Source organism: Procambarus clarkii, chromosome 16, assembly GCF_040958095.1.
Source record: "Procambarus clarkii isolate CNS0578487 chromosome 16, FALCON_Pclarkii_2.0, whole genome shotgun sequence".
Classification (NCBI taxonomy): Eukaryota; Metazoa; Arthropoda; class Malacostraca; order Decapoda; family Cambaridae; genus Procambarus; species Procambarus clarkii.
In genome coordinates this window covers 21459606-21478035 of record NC_091165.1, presented here as the reverse complement: position 1 = coordinate 21478035, position 18430 = coordinate 21459606, and the positions used below count along the sequence as shown (strand labels likewise).

General features: G+C 45.6%; 1 protein-coding gene across 1 annotated transcript; it reads right to left on the bottom strand.

The window, feature by feature from the left end:
- Nucleotides 1–3756: 3756 nt before the first annotated feature.
- Nucleotides 3757–15452, bottom strand: LOC123759909 (serine-aspartate repeat-containing protein F-like). The gene is made up of 3 exons (XM_069325559.1): nucleotides 15313–15452; nucleotides 14388–14909; nucleotides 3757–4735 (listed from the first exon to the last, which is right to left on the bottom strand). Exons 1-3 carry the CDS (start codon nucleotides 15450–15452, stop codon nucleotides 3757–3759), a joined length of 1641 nt encoding a protein of 546 aa, XP_069181660.1.
- Between the last annotated feature and the right edge of the window lie 2978 nt (nucleotides 15453–18430).

Below are 18430 nucleotides of genomic sequence, written 5' to 3'. Positions count from 1 at the left end.
CTAGGGGTTGCAAGAATCTAACACTTTGTTGGGACATCCTGCAAAGCTGGGATCATATATCTGTTCTAGTTTTGGGCTTAAAACCTATTAATACTTGGAGGTTTATGAAGGCCACCACAAGAGAGTACTGATCCTCCAGCAAGTATACTTTCATCGTCAGCAAGGTTAAAATCCTCGATGTATATATGCTCGTAAATATACCTATTATAATTCTCTCTCTGTATTCTCTCTCTCGAAATATCTCTCTCTCTCTTTCTCGCTCTCTGGGATAATCACTCACCTGCACCGTCATCTTCCAACCATTTCCTTAGTGACGACCTTTCAACCTCCTCTCGTACTAAACTTTCCCTATTTTTTCCTCAAAGTACCGAACTAAATGAAAAAAAGACTGAAGAAAGGAAAAAAGCCCCTCGGTTATGGGAACCACTCAGACGTCCAGTCAGTATTTAAATTTTCACCTCCATCCCCCCTTTTTTTTGTAACCAAGAGGTTTCTGAAAACAAAAGATCTCTCAAGTTACGTGCGAAGTTTGTTACGACGTCGTTACGTGAGATTGAGATTCGCTAGGCATAGAGGGGGTAGGGCAAAGAGAAAAGAATATCGGTGGTGACACGTTTAATATCAACCTGGAGTGAAGCATGTGGAGGAAACGTGGAAGAAAAGGAGAGAGGGAACAAAGGACGGAAGATAAAATGTGAGAGATAGAAGGAAAGGGTATGGAAGAAAACGGGGAGATAATGAATCAACTCGTCCGCCTATTTAGACCGTCGCATTTTGACGTTATCTCTTCCCTAAGGCAAAAAATAATCATACTAGAAAATGGCAGCGGTTCGCAAAACTGTCATACTGTCCCGTTTTCTGTTTTGTGGGTCCTCTGGTAGGTTAGGATAACGGCACTCAAGTACGACAGTTTTTTAACGTTGGGAAACCTTAAGATGATGGCTTGAGTTATGATCTTTATAGGGCCAGTGTAATCAGCTTGGGATATGTGGATACATTTAGACAAAGCTAATTTTGTGGATTCCTGAGCGATTATGTGACTAGATTATTGCATTAATCTCATCCTTGCTCTCTCTCTCTCTCTCTCTCTCTCTCTCTCTCTCTCTCTCTCTCTCTCTCTCTCTCTTTCACACGCAACCCCACCCCTCTACACACAGACACACAACACCCACCCCCCAAACACACTCGCCCACGCCCTTCACCCACACACAAACACACACACACACAAGGGGACGTATTCACGTAGTCCCGCTCTCATGTCAAGTCTCCGCACGGCCAGACCCGGACATTTTGGGAGAACCTCGCGTATGCAGGTAGCGGGACTGGGTTTTTGCTGGTGTGGCAGATATTGGAGGTTTCACTTCGTTGGATGCTGAACCCTTGCGAGCGTCAGCGTATTCTCTGATTGCTCTCCTTGTGAGTGAGGACAGGCAATGTGTGTGTGTGTGTGTGTGTGTGTGTGTGTGTGTGTGTGTGTGTGTGTGTGTACCAATTTGTGTGTGTGTGTCTGTACACCATTTTTTTTTTGTGTGTGTGCGCGCGCGCACCAATTGCTCACCAATTTGTGCCTGCGGGAATGATCTTCAGTTATTAGGACCCAAACCAATAATTTCACTGCAAAAGCTAATTTTGAAATTGTCAGTCCTGTTAGCTTCTACAACCTGATTTTCTAGTAGTTCATTCTATTTTCCTACTGTTCTCACGCTATTGTCTTTTTTTTCTAACATTTCTGTGGCTCAGACGTTTCTCAAGCCCATGTGCCTTTATGCTCTTTGGTACTGTCATCTTTTCCCCTTTATACCACCCTTTTCATACCCCCAAAGTGTTTTACATCTCTCTCTCTCTCTCGCTCTCTCTCTCTAGCAATGTTAGATTTAGTCCATTCTGTTTTTATTCACACCACAGCCCTCTTAATTCTGAGACGAGCCTTGTTACAAACCTCTGAAGTTTTTCAAGTTTGTTCATGTGATTTATTAGGTGGGGGGGCTCCGCGATAGGGCTACATACTCTTGCACTGGTCTCACGTAGGTGCTGAACACACAGTTTCCTGAATGACTTATTATTAAAGGGTTCTGAATGTTGTTCTGACTTTTTACCAGTGAAGGAAGGGCTGCTAAACTTATCCTTGATATGTGTGTCTCTGGAGTTGAACTAGGTGTTATGAATGTGTACTCCGAGGTCTTTTTTCCCTCTAATCATCACATGTAGGAAATTTCACTTAATTGTAAAGTTATGATAGGTCGTTTGTTTCATGTCCTCATTTCCATCATCTTACTCATGCTTAAGGTGAAATCCAGAAGCCATTTCTCAGACAAACTCCTCAGCTTGTCTCAAGTCATCTTGCTGTTAGTCATGTTCTCACGAGTTTGTGCATCGTTGGTGATCATTGACATGTAAGATAACCCTCCAGTCGCTGCCCATCTCCCTTTGACTTGATAAATAATTTTTTTTGGGGTGGAATAGCCTTCCTTATAAGTTCTATACTTCCTACAGCACATATCAAAGAATTTTACTACTGTACTCTCAGGCAATTTGATAGTCGAGTTTCCTTTCTTTGAATCCGTGACTTACGGTGGTTGCTTTCACTTAAGTCATGTGGAAGAAACACTGGCATCTGGCACACAGTGGGGTTTCCTACTCCAAGTTCTCATCATCTTTATACATTGGAGTGAAGATCTGGCCCAGTAAACTAGTTATATATTTAATCCTCTTTTGTTTAAAGGAGGTAATTAACATGATTTTTTGTAAAAGGCATTTCTTTGCCACCATTTCGCTATCATTCTCTGTGCTGCTCTTTTACATTTCATCGATGCTTGCTTTATTGCCATCTTCGGTCACGGCTGTGTAACTCCCAGATACTGATTTACAACTAGGTGAACAGGGGCATTTGGTGCATGATGCCCATTTATTTCTGCCTCGGCCGGGAATCGAACTCGGACCCTCAGAACTACGTCCCACCGAACGCTGTCAAGTCGGCGGATAACCATGAAGGTTGGTTTGCATGTTTGTTTATTCTGTTATATTTTGAAAGTTGCGTTTGAACACCAGTGGCCAGATTCACGAAGCAGTTACGCAAGTATTTACGAACGTGTACATCTTTCCTCAATCTTTGACGGCTTTGGTTGCATTCATTAAACAGTTTACAAGCATGCAAACTTCCCAATCAACTGTTGTTATTGTTATAAACAGTCTCCTGGTGCTTCGGACCTAATTAACTATTTAATAATTGTAAACAAAGTCACCAAAGAATGAGAAAAGATGTACAGGTTCGTAAGTGCTTGCATAAACGCTTTGTGAATCTGGCCCCTGATAGCTGAGCCTGATAGGGCCTGATAGCTGAGTGGACAGCGCTCTGAACTCGTAATCCTAGGGTCCGGGTTTGGTCCCCTGTGATGGCAGAAACAAAATAGGCCGAGTTTCTTTCACCCTGATGCTCCTGTTACCTAGCAGTAAATAGGTACCTGGGAGTTAGACAGCTGTTACGGGCTGCTTTCTGTGTGTGTTGGGGGGAGGGGGATTAGTTAGTAGTTAGTAACAGTTGATTGAGAGTAGAGAGGCGGGCCCAAAGAGCAGAGCTCAACCCCCGCAAGCACAACTAGGTGAATACATCTAGGTGAATACACACACTAATGTACAATCACCCTCCTCTCTACCCCCACCAAACCGGTCACATAAATCTCCAAAACATCCTCCATCCTCATCATTTAAAAAGCGATGGTGACGGAGGATGAGGATTTATAAAGTTCCACCATTACCTTAACTCCTACCATAACTATTAATACCAACAGCTTCACTATCACTGTTACCAACAGCTTCACTATCACTGTTACCAACAGCGTCACTATCCCTGTTACCAACAGCTTCACTATCCCTGTTACCAACAGCTTCACTATCACTGTTACCAACAGCCTCACTATCCCTGTTACCAACAGCTTCACTATCACTGTTACCAACAGCTTCACTATCACTGTTACCAACAGCTTCACTATCACTGTTACCAACAGCTTCACTATCACTGTTACCAACAGCTTCACTATCACTGTTACCAACAGCTTCACTATCACTGTTACCAACAGCTTCACTATCACTGTTACCAACAGCTTCACTATCACTGTTACCAACAGCTTCACTATCCCTGTTACCAACAGCTTCACTATCCCTGTTACCAACAGCTTCACTATCCCTGTTACCAACAGCTTCACTATCCCTGTTACCAACAGCTTCACTATCACTGTTACCAACAGCTTCACTATCACTGTTACCAACAGCTTCACTATCCCTGTTACCAACAGCTTCACTATCACTGCTACCAACAGCTTCACTATCCCTGTTACCAACAACTTCACTATCACTGTTACCAACAGCTTCACTATCACTGTTACCAACAGCTTCACTATTACTGTTACCAACAGCTCCACTATCACTGTTACTAACAGCTTCACTATCCCTGTTACCAACAGCTTCACTATCCCTGTTTCCAACAGCTTCACTATCACTGTTACGAACAGCTTCACTATCCCTGTTACCAACAGCTTCAATATCACTGTTACCAACAGCTTCACTATCACTGTTATCAACAGCTTCACTATCACTGTTATCAACAGCTTCACTATCACTGTTACCAACAGCTTCACTATCACTGTTACCAACAGCTTCACTATCACTGTTACCAACAGCTTCACTATCACTGTTACCAACAGCTTCACTATCACTGTTACCAACAGCTTCACTATTACTGTTACCACCGCCATATCACCATTACCACCATATTGAGCTTCGCTATGACCACCACCATCATCAATTTCACCTTCACCCCCCCCCCTTCCCCGTGCTAACAATCTGGCCGCTATTCTTAATCCGCTTTTCACTCGCTGTTGACTGATAACTGAGCTCCCAGTAAAACTCTTATTACAGCCGCTTGTGTACCAGCACGACTGGATTGATTACCCCGTGCAAACAGCAGCAAACAATTCCTACAAAGACAAGCTTTCCATCCAACAAAAGTGCGACTTTGATTATCCCTCCCCCCCCCCTTCCCCCCCCCCCACACCCCCCCTTTAATACGCGCGGAGCGTAAGTGCTGTTTTATGAAATCCTAAACACTTGGTTGATTTATCTTCTTTCCGGAGCAGAACCTCGCTTTTCCAGCTAAATCAATACCATCTGATTTCATTGGGTGGATTGTAGTGTTGAGTGATAAGTTCAGTGATGTGTTGAGCTCCGAGTATTGCAATGAATGTCGCGTGGGGCTGAATGTGGAGTTTTAATGCTGTGTTGAGCTCACTGCTGAGTGAGTGTTGTGCTCGTGTCGATGTTGAGTGCTGTGTGTTTAATTGTTATATTTAGTTCGATGTTGAATGTCATTTTTGTCCCATGTTGAGTATTGTGTTACGTGCCCAGCGAGAGCTGTTGACTAGAGTCCTATTCATTGCATCTTTCACTTTTGCCTTGTTACTCGCAGTGAGACACTGCTTACTGTAGCGAGACACTGCTTACTGTAGCGAGACACTGCTTACTGTAGCGAGACACTGCTTACTGTAGCGAGACACTAGCTGCTTACTCTACCGAGACTCTCTTTCTCGCTAGAGTAAACGATGAGAGCATGAGCGAGACAGTGTGTGTTCATTACGTACGCGTGGGGATATGTTGGTTCATCAGACCGCCTGGCTCTCTCTCTTCCTTCCATTGGCTCTCCCGACATCGATATAAAGACTCCACTAGCACATCCTGACACAAATTTATAAACATCTGACTGGTATGGATTGCTCCAGAAGGATGTAAAGTGCCAAGCAAATGCTTTAATGCATACTAATATTGTTGTTGTTTTAGATTCAGCTACTCGGAACAAAAAGTTCCAAGCAGCACGGGCTATGGTGAACCTGTCGGGGGACTTACCTGGCACAATGTGCTGTATGCATACTGATTCTCCAGCACAAGCATATTGCTCATCAGTAGTATCTGACCAAGTCAAAAACTTTAGTCAAATCCAACCCCGTCCTCAGGGATTGTTCATCACATTTTGAGGTATAAATCCCCCAGAGGGCAAAATTTGGTGTACTAAAACTTATATAGCCGCTCGCAAAGTCGACGAGATGTCCGTTTTCTATTTGAGGGTCCTCGGTTAGGGTAGGGGAATGTAGTAATTCCGTTTAGTGCCGTTGTGAATGCTCCAGAGGACGGGCTGTCTGGTCGTCCTTGGTTTGGTTACAGTTGCTGAGTGACAGCCCATGTTAAAAACAAAGCCTGGAGGAAATTTAAAGGAAATCCTGCTCACAACAGGAACATTTCATAGACAATCTTCTCGTAATATGAAAGAGGAACAACAGTGGGCTATATCCAGACTGGAAACAGAAACTAGAAGAAAACTTGCATTAGGAAGATTTCGACCCACAGTCTGGGGGTATCTTTTTAAATATCGGCAAGCATACTCATCGAAGGACATAATCCCACCTTTAAACCAGGAAGGTGGAACGCTCAACCAGCAATCGGGAAAAGTCTGACTTAAAGGCAAACCACTTTGTTGACAAAGTGATTCTGAACGACGACTTCCGCATCTTGATCCAGTGACCAGATAATTTTTTGTCTTAAGCGGTCATTCTAGAGACTGAAATTCACAATTTTTTTTTTTTTAAACACTCGACATAGGCAAGACAATGGCGTTAAATAAAGTCAGCCCAATACTACTACGTAATCAAGAGGCCCTACTGGCTCCACTGTGTATGCCTCTGTCCTGCGTGACAGTGAATACCAGCATTATTCTTACTTTAATAAGACTTAATCGAAATCCTCAGATTTGGAAAAATTGACAATAATTTTGTCAATAAAGATGTTAATAATAAAAAAAATAACCCCTCACTAGCCTCTACCAACTATCTGTAAATGAATTTGACTATGAAAGAATGGAGATATTGGTCCAATACACACAAAGAAAAGTCGTTCAGTGGTCGGTACAACTACAGACCAGTGTCACGGCTTTCAATAACCGGTAAAATTCATTAGATATTAATCTCTTGGCATACGACTTTTTTTTTTACAATCATCGACTAATTTGTAGTTGATATTGTGTTTAAAAAAAGTTGTTCTGCTGTTGATCTCTTGCTAAATCTCTTCAATAACTGGCCTGAGTTACTGGATGAGTAAAACGTTAGCTGTGTTGTTGTATTGCACAGTGCAGGCGCCTTTGATCGTGTATATCACTTTGGAATACTAGTAAATCTTTATGCACTAGATATCTCAGGCGCCATTTTACAACTAATAAAGACCTGTATTTAAGAACGAGTCCTAGGAGTACCCCGCAATAGGGTTGAATCTGGGAGTCACTCAATGGGTGCCAGCATACCACAGGGTAGTTGGTTTGGCACTTTGTGGCGGAATGTCTACTCCAATGATCTGTTATATCTCATGCCTAAAGCTTAGGCCGATGACGGTATTTTATCAAATATTTCCAAATGGATAAGATGAAATACAAACCGCTACATGGGTCATTAATCGCCAAATTTCAGCAATAACTAACTGGAAAAGGCGATGGTCTGCAAATGACTGACTAAAACCTGGGGTTTAGTTAAGTTGACACTCGGAATGAAGTTCGATTCATCAATGATCATGAAAAGCCAGATGCTCAACCAAACAGGACAACCAAGAAACTTTCAGCCCTACGGAGAATCTCGTACTTTCCTGACAGCGGGGGTTGTGAAACTTTATATGGAAGCTCAAGTTAGCTCACATCTTGAGTATGCACCGCTGTCCTGGACATCCAGCGACCCCCATCATTCATCAGAATTTTTGACTAGGTGGAGAACTATGGGAGAACTTTCGTCTCTAGTCTTTGCCCGTTCTGGTTGGACTGTTTGGACATAGGGACCTTCAACACTAGCGAGATGTTGGTGGATTTTCCGTTATTAATAAGCTCAATATTCACAAAGTTCCTCACCTGGCCTCACCTGGACAATCGGAAGTTGACAACGATAACACAAGGCGCTTAGCCACAAGGACATCGCTCCATCAGCGAGCAATCCTTCATAGACTTACTCGCAACTGCAATTTGTTCGTCTCGACACGCTGATACACTTTACATCAAGTCAATAAACGATATGAAGGCTCTGGCACACAGCTTTTTACTCATCCTGTTCCTTGCAGGATAATTAACATTAAATTTAGTTTACTCCTTCCACATACAAATAATAACCTCGTCAAATAAATGAGTCTGTTAAGGGTATCAGCTCTTCAAATGAGTTGATACAGGATAACAGCTCACAGCTTGCAGTAAAAGGCGTTCCTCGTGAACTTCAAACTTAAAGAAAAAAAATGAAAGAACGACATTGGTATACGCAATTTCGATACTAGAATGGGGGGGGAAGTATAATTATGAAGGCCATTTACAATTTATAGAGAAATTTCGTGCATTGTTAGAAGCGGCGGAGTTGGATGGCTGCTGTCCAGGCAGCTTGGAAACAGCAAGACAAACATTGATCATATTATAACGAATGAGGAAAAATATAAAGAAAGATGTAAGTATTAGTGGAGTGTTTGGGAGAGCAGCAGTAAAGATGGAGGTGCTGTCGCAAACTCTTGGTGATAATAAAGTTCACGAGATAACCAAATTTGAATAGACTAAATAAAAATAAGTTCAAAGAATTAAAAAAATGAATGTACTGAAACTGATTTACTAGATAGATAGTTTTTATTTTTATTTTGAATAATGCAAGTGACCAGATATAAAGAAAACACAGAGAGAGAGAGAGAGAGAGAGAGAGAGAGAGAGAGAGAGAGAGAGAGAGAGAGAGAGAGAGAGAGAGAGAGAAAACAAGAAACAAACGAAGAGAAAGAGCCTAATATATGTAAAAACATTCAACAAGACAATCCCAATTTGTCTAACATTCGGATTAACATCAACTGACAAACTGAGAGAGCAGCAGCAGCAGCAGCAGTAAAAAGAGAGAGAGAGAGCAGACGTCGTCTTGTCTCACATTTCCAGTCACAGAGAAAATCTGGCCACTAATACACCGTAAGGTTTATGAGGCAATCTTGCACTGTCGCTCCGAGGGCCGAGTTATTGGGGTAGCCAACTCCTCCTGACGCCACCTCAATACGTCGCCCAAGTTTATCGCTTATAAGCTGGAGGCGGGCGAAGGCCCTTCAAGGCTCCCCAGTCATAATGCCGACACTGACAGATATACACCCATGTATCGTCATTTGTATTTTTAAAACTATTTAATTACATGTTTATTACATAAATATATATTATGATTTTTCATACGTCATGATGTGTAAGGATATATATATATATATATATAATATATATATATATATATATATATATATATATATATATATATATATATATATATATATATATATAATATAATATTGGGGTACCACTTCTAGTTAAATTTAGGGACCCATGGCCGCGGAGATGAGAATAAAATGTATCCAAAGAAGACCTTGTGGATTCTCACTGAATCCTCCCCCTCTCTTATCCCTCTATCCCTATCCTCCCCTATTATCCATTCCCCTCTCTTATCCCTCTTTCCCTATTCCCCCTCTCTCTTCCTATCTTTCCAGTAATAGTATTACTTCCATTATAACATTTATTATGCTTCATGAATTATTAGTGAGGATGGACATTTTTTATTTAGTGTGATTGGAAAATTGTGGACTTGATCCTTTAATGCAAAGAGGGGACATGAGGCTCAACCCCCGACCACCCTATGTATTACCTGTAGACCAGACCATTCACCCTGTAAGGTTTCGTGAGGCTAGCCCAAAGCGTCTTGGTCGCCTATTTTGGACACTTATTCCTACGGAACTATGGCAACCTATAGTGCCCCGTTATCCTTTCCATTCTTTCTCCCTCCCTGACATTCATAACTTTTTATTTCTGCTTTTGAGGGTTGTAAATTTAGGTAACTCACAACTTCCATTTTCTTTGCATTCTTATTTGCACTTGCAGTTCTAACTTCCAGCTTTCAAGAAGCTACTCTTGTACTACCTTCATCTATTTCTCTAGATATTTCGTGTATAGAGATCATATCCCCTGTGCTCCTCCTCCTTCTCTCCTCCTCCTCGTCTAAGGGAGCGTTACTGAGTTATCTTAACCAGTTTAGTCTTGTGCTTAACGAGTAGCAGGTATTGATGCTCCCGTGTTTTGTCTTCTCAGCCTGATATCGGCCGTGTACTTTGTTTGGAAAGTCTGTTATTTCGGCTTTTTGGTGGTGTTGGTGTTAATAGCCTGGAATTATATCGACTTCCGAGTGTTTTTCCTACTCGTCTATCTCATCATCTTACATCACTATGAATAATGAATGAGTGATGTAAGATGATGAGATAGATGAGGCCAAACCATTCTACGTTTTAAAAACATTTATGATGATAAATTTCAGGGGCCAGATTCACGAAGCAGTTACGCAAGTACTTACGAACGTGTGCATCTTTCCTCAATCTTTGACGGCTTTGGTTACATTTATTAAACAGTTTACAAGCATGAAAACTTGCCAATCAACTGTTGTTATTGTTATAAACAGCTTCCTGGTGCTTCGGAAATCATTAACTATTTAATAATTGTAAACAAAGCTTCTGAAGATTGAGAAAAAATGTACTGGTTCGTAAGTGCTTGCGTAACAGCTTCGTGAATCTGGACCCAGGGCGTCTGATAACTTTGTGATCGATAACTAAAAGGATCTGATGGTTGACCTTGTACTCACGACTAGGTTTGTACGAAAAAAATAGCCAACACACAAGTGCATATAAACATTCAGTCAGGCAAAAAAATAAAAATAAAAGGGAGCACAACAAAACAGTACAAATTTATTTCCCAACAGCGAGCCCAAAAGTGCATTCAACCCTTGCCATTAGCAGACTGGGTCGCCAGCAGATGTGGTCGCCGGGAGACAAACACTGTGTTCAGTGGCCAACTGAACGCACATTTTTTGTTTGGAAGGGGAGGGGGGAAGGTTGGGAGGGGGGAAGGGATGTACTCGTAACAGTTAAACACTTGCCTGACTGACTTTGAGGCTTGGGAACAGTTTTACAGGTTATATTGTGTGAGATATATGTGATGGTTGGGTAATATGAGGGGACGAATAGATAAGAATGAGGAACGCGAGGTGAGTAATAGCATGACGGATGAGGTAGCTGTGAGATATGAATGGTAAAGTCGATTCTCTCTCTCTCTCTCTCTCTCTCTCTCTCTCTCTCTCTCTCTCTCTCTCTCTCTCTCTCTCTCTCTCTCTCTCTCTCAAAGCGATGAAGAGCGTAACTCTCACTATGAGTGGCTCACGAGGTGAACAGATCGCGAATCAGCTGGACCAAGTGGTTGAATCTCCAGTCCGCCTCTGACGAATAATTTCACACCTACCCAGAAATCAACAATGTATGTATGAACTCCTGTGAAACGAGATTTATCCTTCGCGGAGCATTGCTTTAGGTGGGCAATGCAGCCCGGAACATGCATTTAATTACGAGTCTGGAGTCGTACGGAGAACGTAATTTCATTAATTTGCACATTAGTGTAATTTGCTGTTTTAATCATACAGGAATAGATATTTTAGCAGTGCCTCATATGCACTCTATGTTGAAGTTTCAGCATAAAATATTCAAACTTTTCTGGGTTAAATGTGTCCCTTTCAGCCCCCAGGTCCTGCTATGACAGCATTTTAATTTCTTTGACGTCATTGGCACGTTGACAGCCAATACCACTACGCTGCATTCATGTGAATGCATGAATATGCTTTCGCATGAATACTAACCAATAATGGTTAGTATTCACATAATACTAACATATAATCGTTAGTATTATGTAACATATTCAAAGAGGAAAAATCTGATCGTCTTTCTCGTCCTCTCTTCGTCTCTTCCACTTAAACAGACAGACAGACAGACAGACACACACACACACACACACACACACACACACACACACACACACACACACACACACACCCACATTCCAAGGATGCAACCCAAACAGCGGTTTAACTTTCAGGTTCAACTGTTTAACTAAAACTAAAATTCTAAACCTAGGTGACCAGAGGCTGCAAGTGAAAGAAACAAATACACTTGTGTGTGTATTAATAAAAGAAATTCCCACGTTTATCTAATTGTCTCCAATTTCTAATGTATTACAAAACAATTTTACTAAAACCTTTTTTTGTGAAAAATTGTTGGCAGGAAAAAATAATTACAAGAGTCCTACTCACAACTGGCAAATGGTGCAGTCCCTTGCAGTCACCACCACCACCACCACCACCTCTGGTGCCATCACCACCACAGCTTCTGACGGCACTACCACCCCCCCCCCCCCCTGACACCATACACCATAACAATCACCACAACAAACGGTGTATACATGAGCATCACTATGACCATAAAAACCAAGACATTTCAACGACATTTTTTATTTTAAAGTTGGAGAGGGTGACGTCACTGGGTAGAGGGGAAGGGAATTATCAGAGGAAAACACCAAATTGATTGATGATGATTAAGCCACCCAAAAGGTGGCACGGGCATGAATAGCCCATAAGTGGTGGCCCTTTTGAGCCATTACCAGTTAAATAGATTATACTGGAGATCTGTGGAGGTGCGACTGCACCCTGCGTGACGGGAGATGTCTCCCGAGGAAAGCACCAAGTCAATTAGTGACTATATAGCACTGGGGAAGGGGTCAAGATAAGGATTTGGGATGGGACGGGGGGAAGGAATGGTGTCCAACCACTTGGATGGTCGGGGATTGAACGCAGACCTGCATGAAGCGAGAGTCTCTGCCTCTAGAGTCTCAAGTATAGTAAAATTGATATTGTTGCCCCCACACAAGCTTTAGTTGTGTAACCAGGACAGTGAAATCTTGAAATTTACCAATTTTCCTGAACATCCCAGAGAGTCAGGGAGTAATCACACTAACGTGACTTCATCATTGAAAGGGTGTTGCGTGGGAGCATCCACCGCATAGGTTCGAACCCTCATCGCGGCTCCTACGAATTTTCTCATCCCAGAAAGTGCTGAGTAAACTTCGAGTAAAACTTCAAGAACTTTCCCCTGGCTCATTCGGTGATTTTTAAAGATTACAAGAGCATCAAAAGACCTTGCTGTACGCCTTAATTATGACGAGTATGGCTGGGTGGTTATTTCATCAATTATACCAGCTGCCTTTGACGTTGGGACAGCCGGAACATTAAGAGTCACTACCAGATGTTGGACTGAATTAAACAGACCGGGAGAGAAGAACATCTCTCCTCTTCTGTGGAGAGAACATCTTCAAGTTGGAACTACAGCATGGGCACCTGGAGGGTGTTGATGCTTCCACTCCATATCAAATTCGTCCATATAGAGCACTGTCACGGTTCAAGTTAAGGAGTTGGGATCATCACGTACCTTCAAGACTCAGACACAGGTCTAAACCGGTGTCTTCGTCTGACCGCAGATAAAGAAGATCTTAGAGTGCAAGGAATTTCCCGTAAAGCTCAATATAGGACAGGTGAAAGAGGCTGGGAATAGATTTATTGCAGTAATTTTGGATTTTTTGCATAATCACAAGGCTGAAAACTCTGTGAAGCTGATCGAGACTGTGGCGAGCTACGGAGATTGTTTCCACCTTAGGATATACTGGACCATGAAGGCTGTACTGCCATGACGTTATAACGAGAACATGATGGTAGATTACATTTGTGGCCTGATTCATGAAAGTTATTTACAGGAGAAACGAAAGTCTCAAAAACAACAAAAACTTGTATGGTCATGTTCTTTTGAGCTGTATAAAAACATGTCATTTTGATTCATATATAGCTTTTCTGGCTTGATGTGAATGAAAAGACACACATTCGCCCTTTTCTCATTGGAAATTGGGTAAATTTGACATCACTTTCTGGATCTCATATGCAAAGTTTGAAAGAAATAATCGCCATTTTTAGGCATAAGCAATTAGAAACAAAGACTACTCTGAAGTATAAAAAAAAATGACAATTTGTTATTAACATCACCATTCAAACCTAAATTCACTATCAACCCCATCTCTATTGTCAATATAATCCTCACTATTAGTTGTAGTGAGGTCATAGTTGTGTCTCTATCAACACAACTATGACCGCCACAGCTTCTGCTTTAAATACCAGTATATATATATATACTTACCATCTCTTTGCCAGCAACTACCCACATGCAAACCCCCTTTACCACTATCGTCCCCACCAATAACCACAGCCCCACCAACCCTCATCAATTCCAGGCCAATTACTATCGTCATCACTATAGGGACAGTTAATTACGTCCCGAACAATATCTCAATATCGCTTCCATTATATGCAAGGCTGGAGAATCACACCCTCTAACACCTCCAATTTATATTCCCTAGTCAGCAATACCAGAATTGCGATGATTACTGAACGTGTCGATATTACCTACTGGCGCCGTCAGCACTACTGGCGCCGTCAGCACTACTGGCGCCGTCAGCACTACTGGCGCCGTCAGCACTACTGGCGCCGTCAGTACTACTGGCGCCGTCAGTACTACTGGCGCCGTCAGTACTACTGGCGCCGTCAGTACTACTGGCGCCGTCAGTACTACTGGCGCCGTCAGTACTACTGGCGCCGTCAGTACTACTGGCGCCGTCAGTACTACTGGCGCCGTCAGCACTACTGGCGCCGTCAGCACTACTGGCGCCGTCAGCACTACTGGCGCCGTCAGCACTACTGGCGCCGTCAGCACTACAGGCGCCGTCAGCACTACAGGCGCCGTCAGCACTACTGGCGCCGTCAGCACTACTGGCGCCGTCAGCACTACTGGCGCCGTCAGCACTACTGGCGCCGTCAGCACTACTGGCGCCGTCAGCACTACTGGCGCCGTCAGCACAACTGGCGCCGTCAGCACTACTGGCGCCGTCAGCACTACTGGCGCCGTTAGCAATACTGGCGCCGTCAGTACTTCATACACACGCACTCACGTTTACAAACGCACACACGCTTACATTCACACACACATATGCATGCATGTGCACACACACGCACACACACATGAACGTTGTGTGTGCAAAGCTTGCACGATCCCTAGGCAATGTTACCACAGTAAACCGTAACGAGTCTACACACATAACTCACCTCCGTTTGGTTCATGTTCGTAAATCTCCGATACCAACATTTCCAGATAACTACTGAAGGGTCAAAAGGAATTTAATAAAAAAAATTTTGTTAAATGAAATTAAATAAATAATAGTAAATGAAAGTTTTAAAAATGAATCAATTAACTTGTACAGTCGTCATCGTAGTGTTCTGCGCCTGGATGGCCCTTCAGGCAGCGACCATGGACCTCGCGAGGATTGAGGACTACTTAGTCTGGGCGCTGATGCAGTAGAGCAGCGTTAGCTGCGTGTTATTCAGATTGGTGTGCAAGTTGCCCTTCGCGGGGCTGTTGTTCAGTGTCCCTCGCGAGCCCCTGCGGGAGTGGCAGTCCACGATGGGCGGCCGCATGTGGCGCCTGTTGGAGGCGCTGCCGGTGGTTGGCGCCCTGCCTCGTTACCTCCAGCTGCGCCGCAGGGTCAGCTTCCTCAGCACCTTCCTGGCGCAAGTACACACCTTCCAGCGTTATTGTTGCGGCTTGATAGTGGCGGCGGCGGCCGTCCTCTGCCTCTACGTCGCCGGCAACGCTCTCGTCAGGCGCCTGAGGGCGAAGACGAAGGAGGAAGAGAAGGTGAAGTTACCACGGGAGGAGGAGACTAAGGAAGCCCAGGAGGAGAAATTGCTCTCTCTTTCCTCCCCCGCCACCAGTGAGGAGGAACCCTTGAGGCTCTCTGCCACTGACGAGGAGGAACAGACGCGGCTCTCCGCCGTTGGCGAGGTGAAAGAGACGGAGCTCTTCTCCGTTGATGAGGATGAGCAGACGTGGCTCTACTCCGTTGACAAGGAGGAACAGACGCGGCTCTCCGCCGTTGGAGAGGTGAAAGAGACGGAGCTCTCCTCCGTTGATGAGGATGAGCAGACGTGGCTCTACTCCGTTGACAAGGAGGAACAGACGCGGCTCTCCGCCGTTGGAGAGGTGAAAGAGACGGAGCTCTCCTCCGTTGATGAGGATGAACAGACGTGGCTCTACTCCGTTGACAAGGAGGAACAGACGCGGCTCTCCGCCGTTGGCGAAGTGAAAGAGACGGAGCTCTCCTCCGTTGATGAGGATGAACAGACGTGGCTCTACTCCGCTGACAAGGAGGAACAGACGGAGCCCTCCGCCGTTGACGAAGAGGATTTGTCCTGGGTTCCCTCCATTGACGAAGAGGAAGAGACGTGGCTCTGCTCCTCTTTCAAGGAGCCATCGTGGCTCTGCTCAGTTGACAAGGAGGAAGAAACGTGGCTCACCACGTCTTATAAGGAACCGTCGTGGCTCTGCTCACTGGACGAGGAGCCATCGTGGCTCTCTGATGACGACGAGGAAGAAACGTGGCTCACCACGTCTTATAAGGAACCGTCGTGGCTCTGCTCACTGGACGAGGAGCCATCGTGGCTCTCTGATGACGACGAGGAAGAAACGTGGCTCACCACGTCTTATAAGGAACCGTCGTGGCTCTGCTCACTGGACGAGGAGCCATCGTGGCTCTCCACCAATGATAAGGTGAAACAGACGCTGATGTCCGCCGATGAAGGAGAAGTACAGACGTGGCTCACCACGTCTTATAAGGAACCGTCGTGGCTCTACACCGATGATGAGGTGGAAGAGACGCGGCATTCAATTGTTCACGAAGAGGAACAGACGAGGACCGTTGACGAAAGGGCCATCATACGAATGGACCTGCAGTTCCGACCGTGGCTCGTTAACCAATTGGTCCTAAGAGAAATGACCGACCAGTTTTCCTTCGAAGCTGTTCTCCACATGAAGAATGATAAACAGCCACTGGATGCGACCAGTGTCATCCTCTTTACCATCACATCCAAACCAATTGATGTACGGGACATTAACTGGCTGAAATCCCACTTCTTCCGACCTGCGGTACAAGAGTACCTTGTGGAGTACAATTATCTCTCAGTTGATGGTGATGGAAGTCATACACCGGAAGACGTCTCGGAGAGAATTGGAGCGGCTATCGTCTCCTTCGTCCAGGAGGTAGTGTGTCATGAAGACACAGGATGTTGCTGTCCCTACTTTGGCAATCACAAACCCAAGCCTACCCCAAAGGGCCGCAATACTCCCCTTTCCCCCACAGGAGGGAATCAGCCACCGCTCGCGTTTGTAGAGTGAGCCGCCGCTCGCGTTTGTAGAGTGAGCCTGCGCTCGCGTTTGTAGAGTGAGCCTGCGCTCGCGTTTGTAGAGTGAGCCGCCGCTCGCGTTTGTAGAGTGAGCCGCCGCTCGCGTTTGTAGAGTGAGCCGCCGCTCGCGTTTGTAGAGTGAGCCGCCGCTCGCGTTTGTAGAGTGAGCCGCCGCTCGCGTTTGTAGAGTGAGCCGCCGCTCGCGTTCGTAGAGTGAGCCGCCGCTCGCGTTCGTAGAGTGAGCCGCCGCTCGCGTTCGTAGAGTGAGCTGCCGCTCGCGTTCGTAGAGTGAGCTGCCGCTCGCGTTTGTAGAGTGAGCCGCCGCTCGCGTTCGTAGAGTGAGCCGCGCTCGCGTTTGTAGAGTGAGCCGCCGCTCGCGTTTGTAGAGTGAGCCGCCGCTCGCGTTTGTGGAGTGAGCCGCCGCTCGCGTTCGTAGAGTGAGCCGCCGCTCGCGTTCGTAGAGTGAGCCGCCGCTCGCGTTCGTAGAGTGAGCCGCCGCTCGCGTTCGTAGAGTGAGCCGAAACTCGCGTTCGTAGAGTGAGCCGCCGCTCGCGTTCGTAGAGTGAGCCGCCGCTCGCGTTCGTAGAGTGAGCCGCCGCTCGCGTTCGTAGAGTGAGCCGCCCCTCGCGTTCGTAGAGTGAGCCGCCGCTCGCGTTCGTACAGTGAGCCGGCGTTCGTAGACTGAGCCCCCGCTCGCGTTTGTAGAGTGAGCCGCCGCTCGCGTTTGTAGAGTGAGCCGCCGCTCGCGTTCGTAGAGTGAGCCGCGCTCGCGTTTGTAGAGTGAGCCGCCGCTCGCGTTCGTAGAGTGAGCCGCCGCTCGCGTTCGTAGAGTGAGCCGCCGCTCGCGTTCGTAGAGTGAGCCGCCGCTCGCGTTCGTAGAGTGAGCCGCCGCTCGCGTTCGTAGAGTGAGCCGCCGCTCGCGTTCGTAGAGTGAGCCGCCGCTCGCGTTCGTAGAGTGAGCCGCCGCTCGCGTTCGTAGAGTGAGCCGCCGCTCGCGTTCGTAGAGTGAGCCGCCGCTCGCGTTCGTAGAGTGAGCCGCCGCTCGCGTTCGTAGAGTGAGCCGCCGCTCGCGTTCGTAGAGTGAGCCGCCGCTCGCGTTCGTAGAGTGAGCCGCCGCTCGCGTTCGTAGAGTGAGCCCCCGCTCGCGTTCGTAGAGTGAGCGTTCGTAGAGTAAGCCGCCGCTCGCGTTCCTAGAGTGAGCCGCCGCTCGCGTT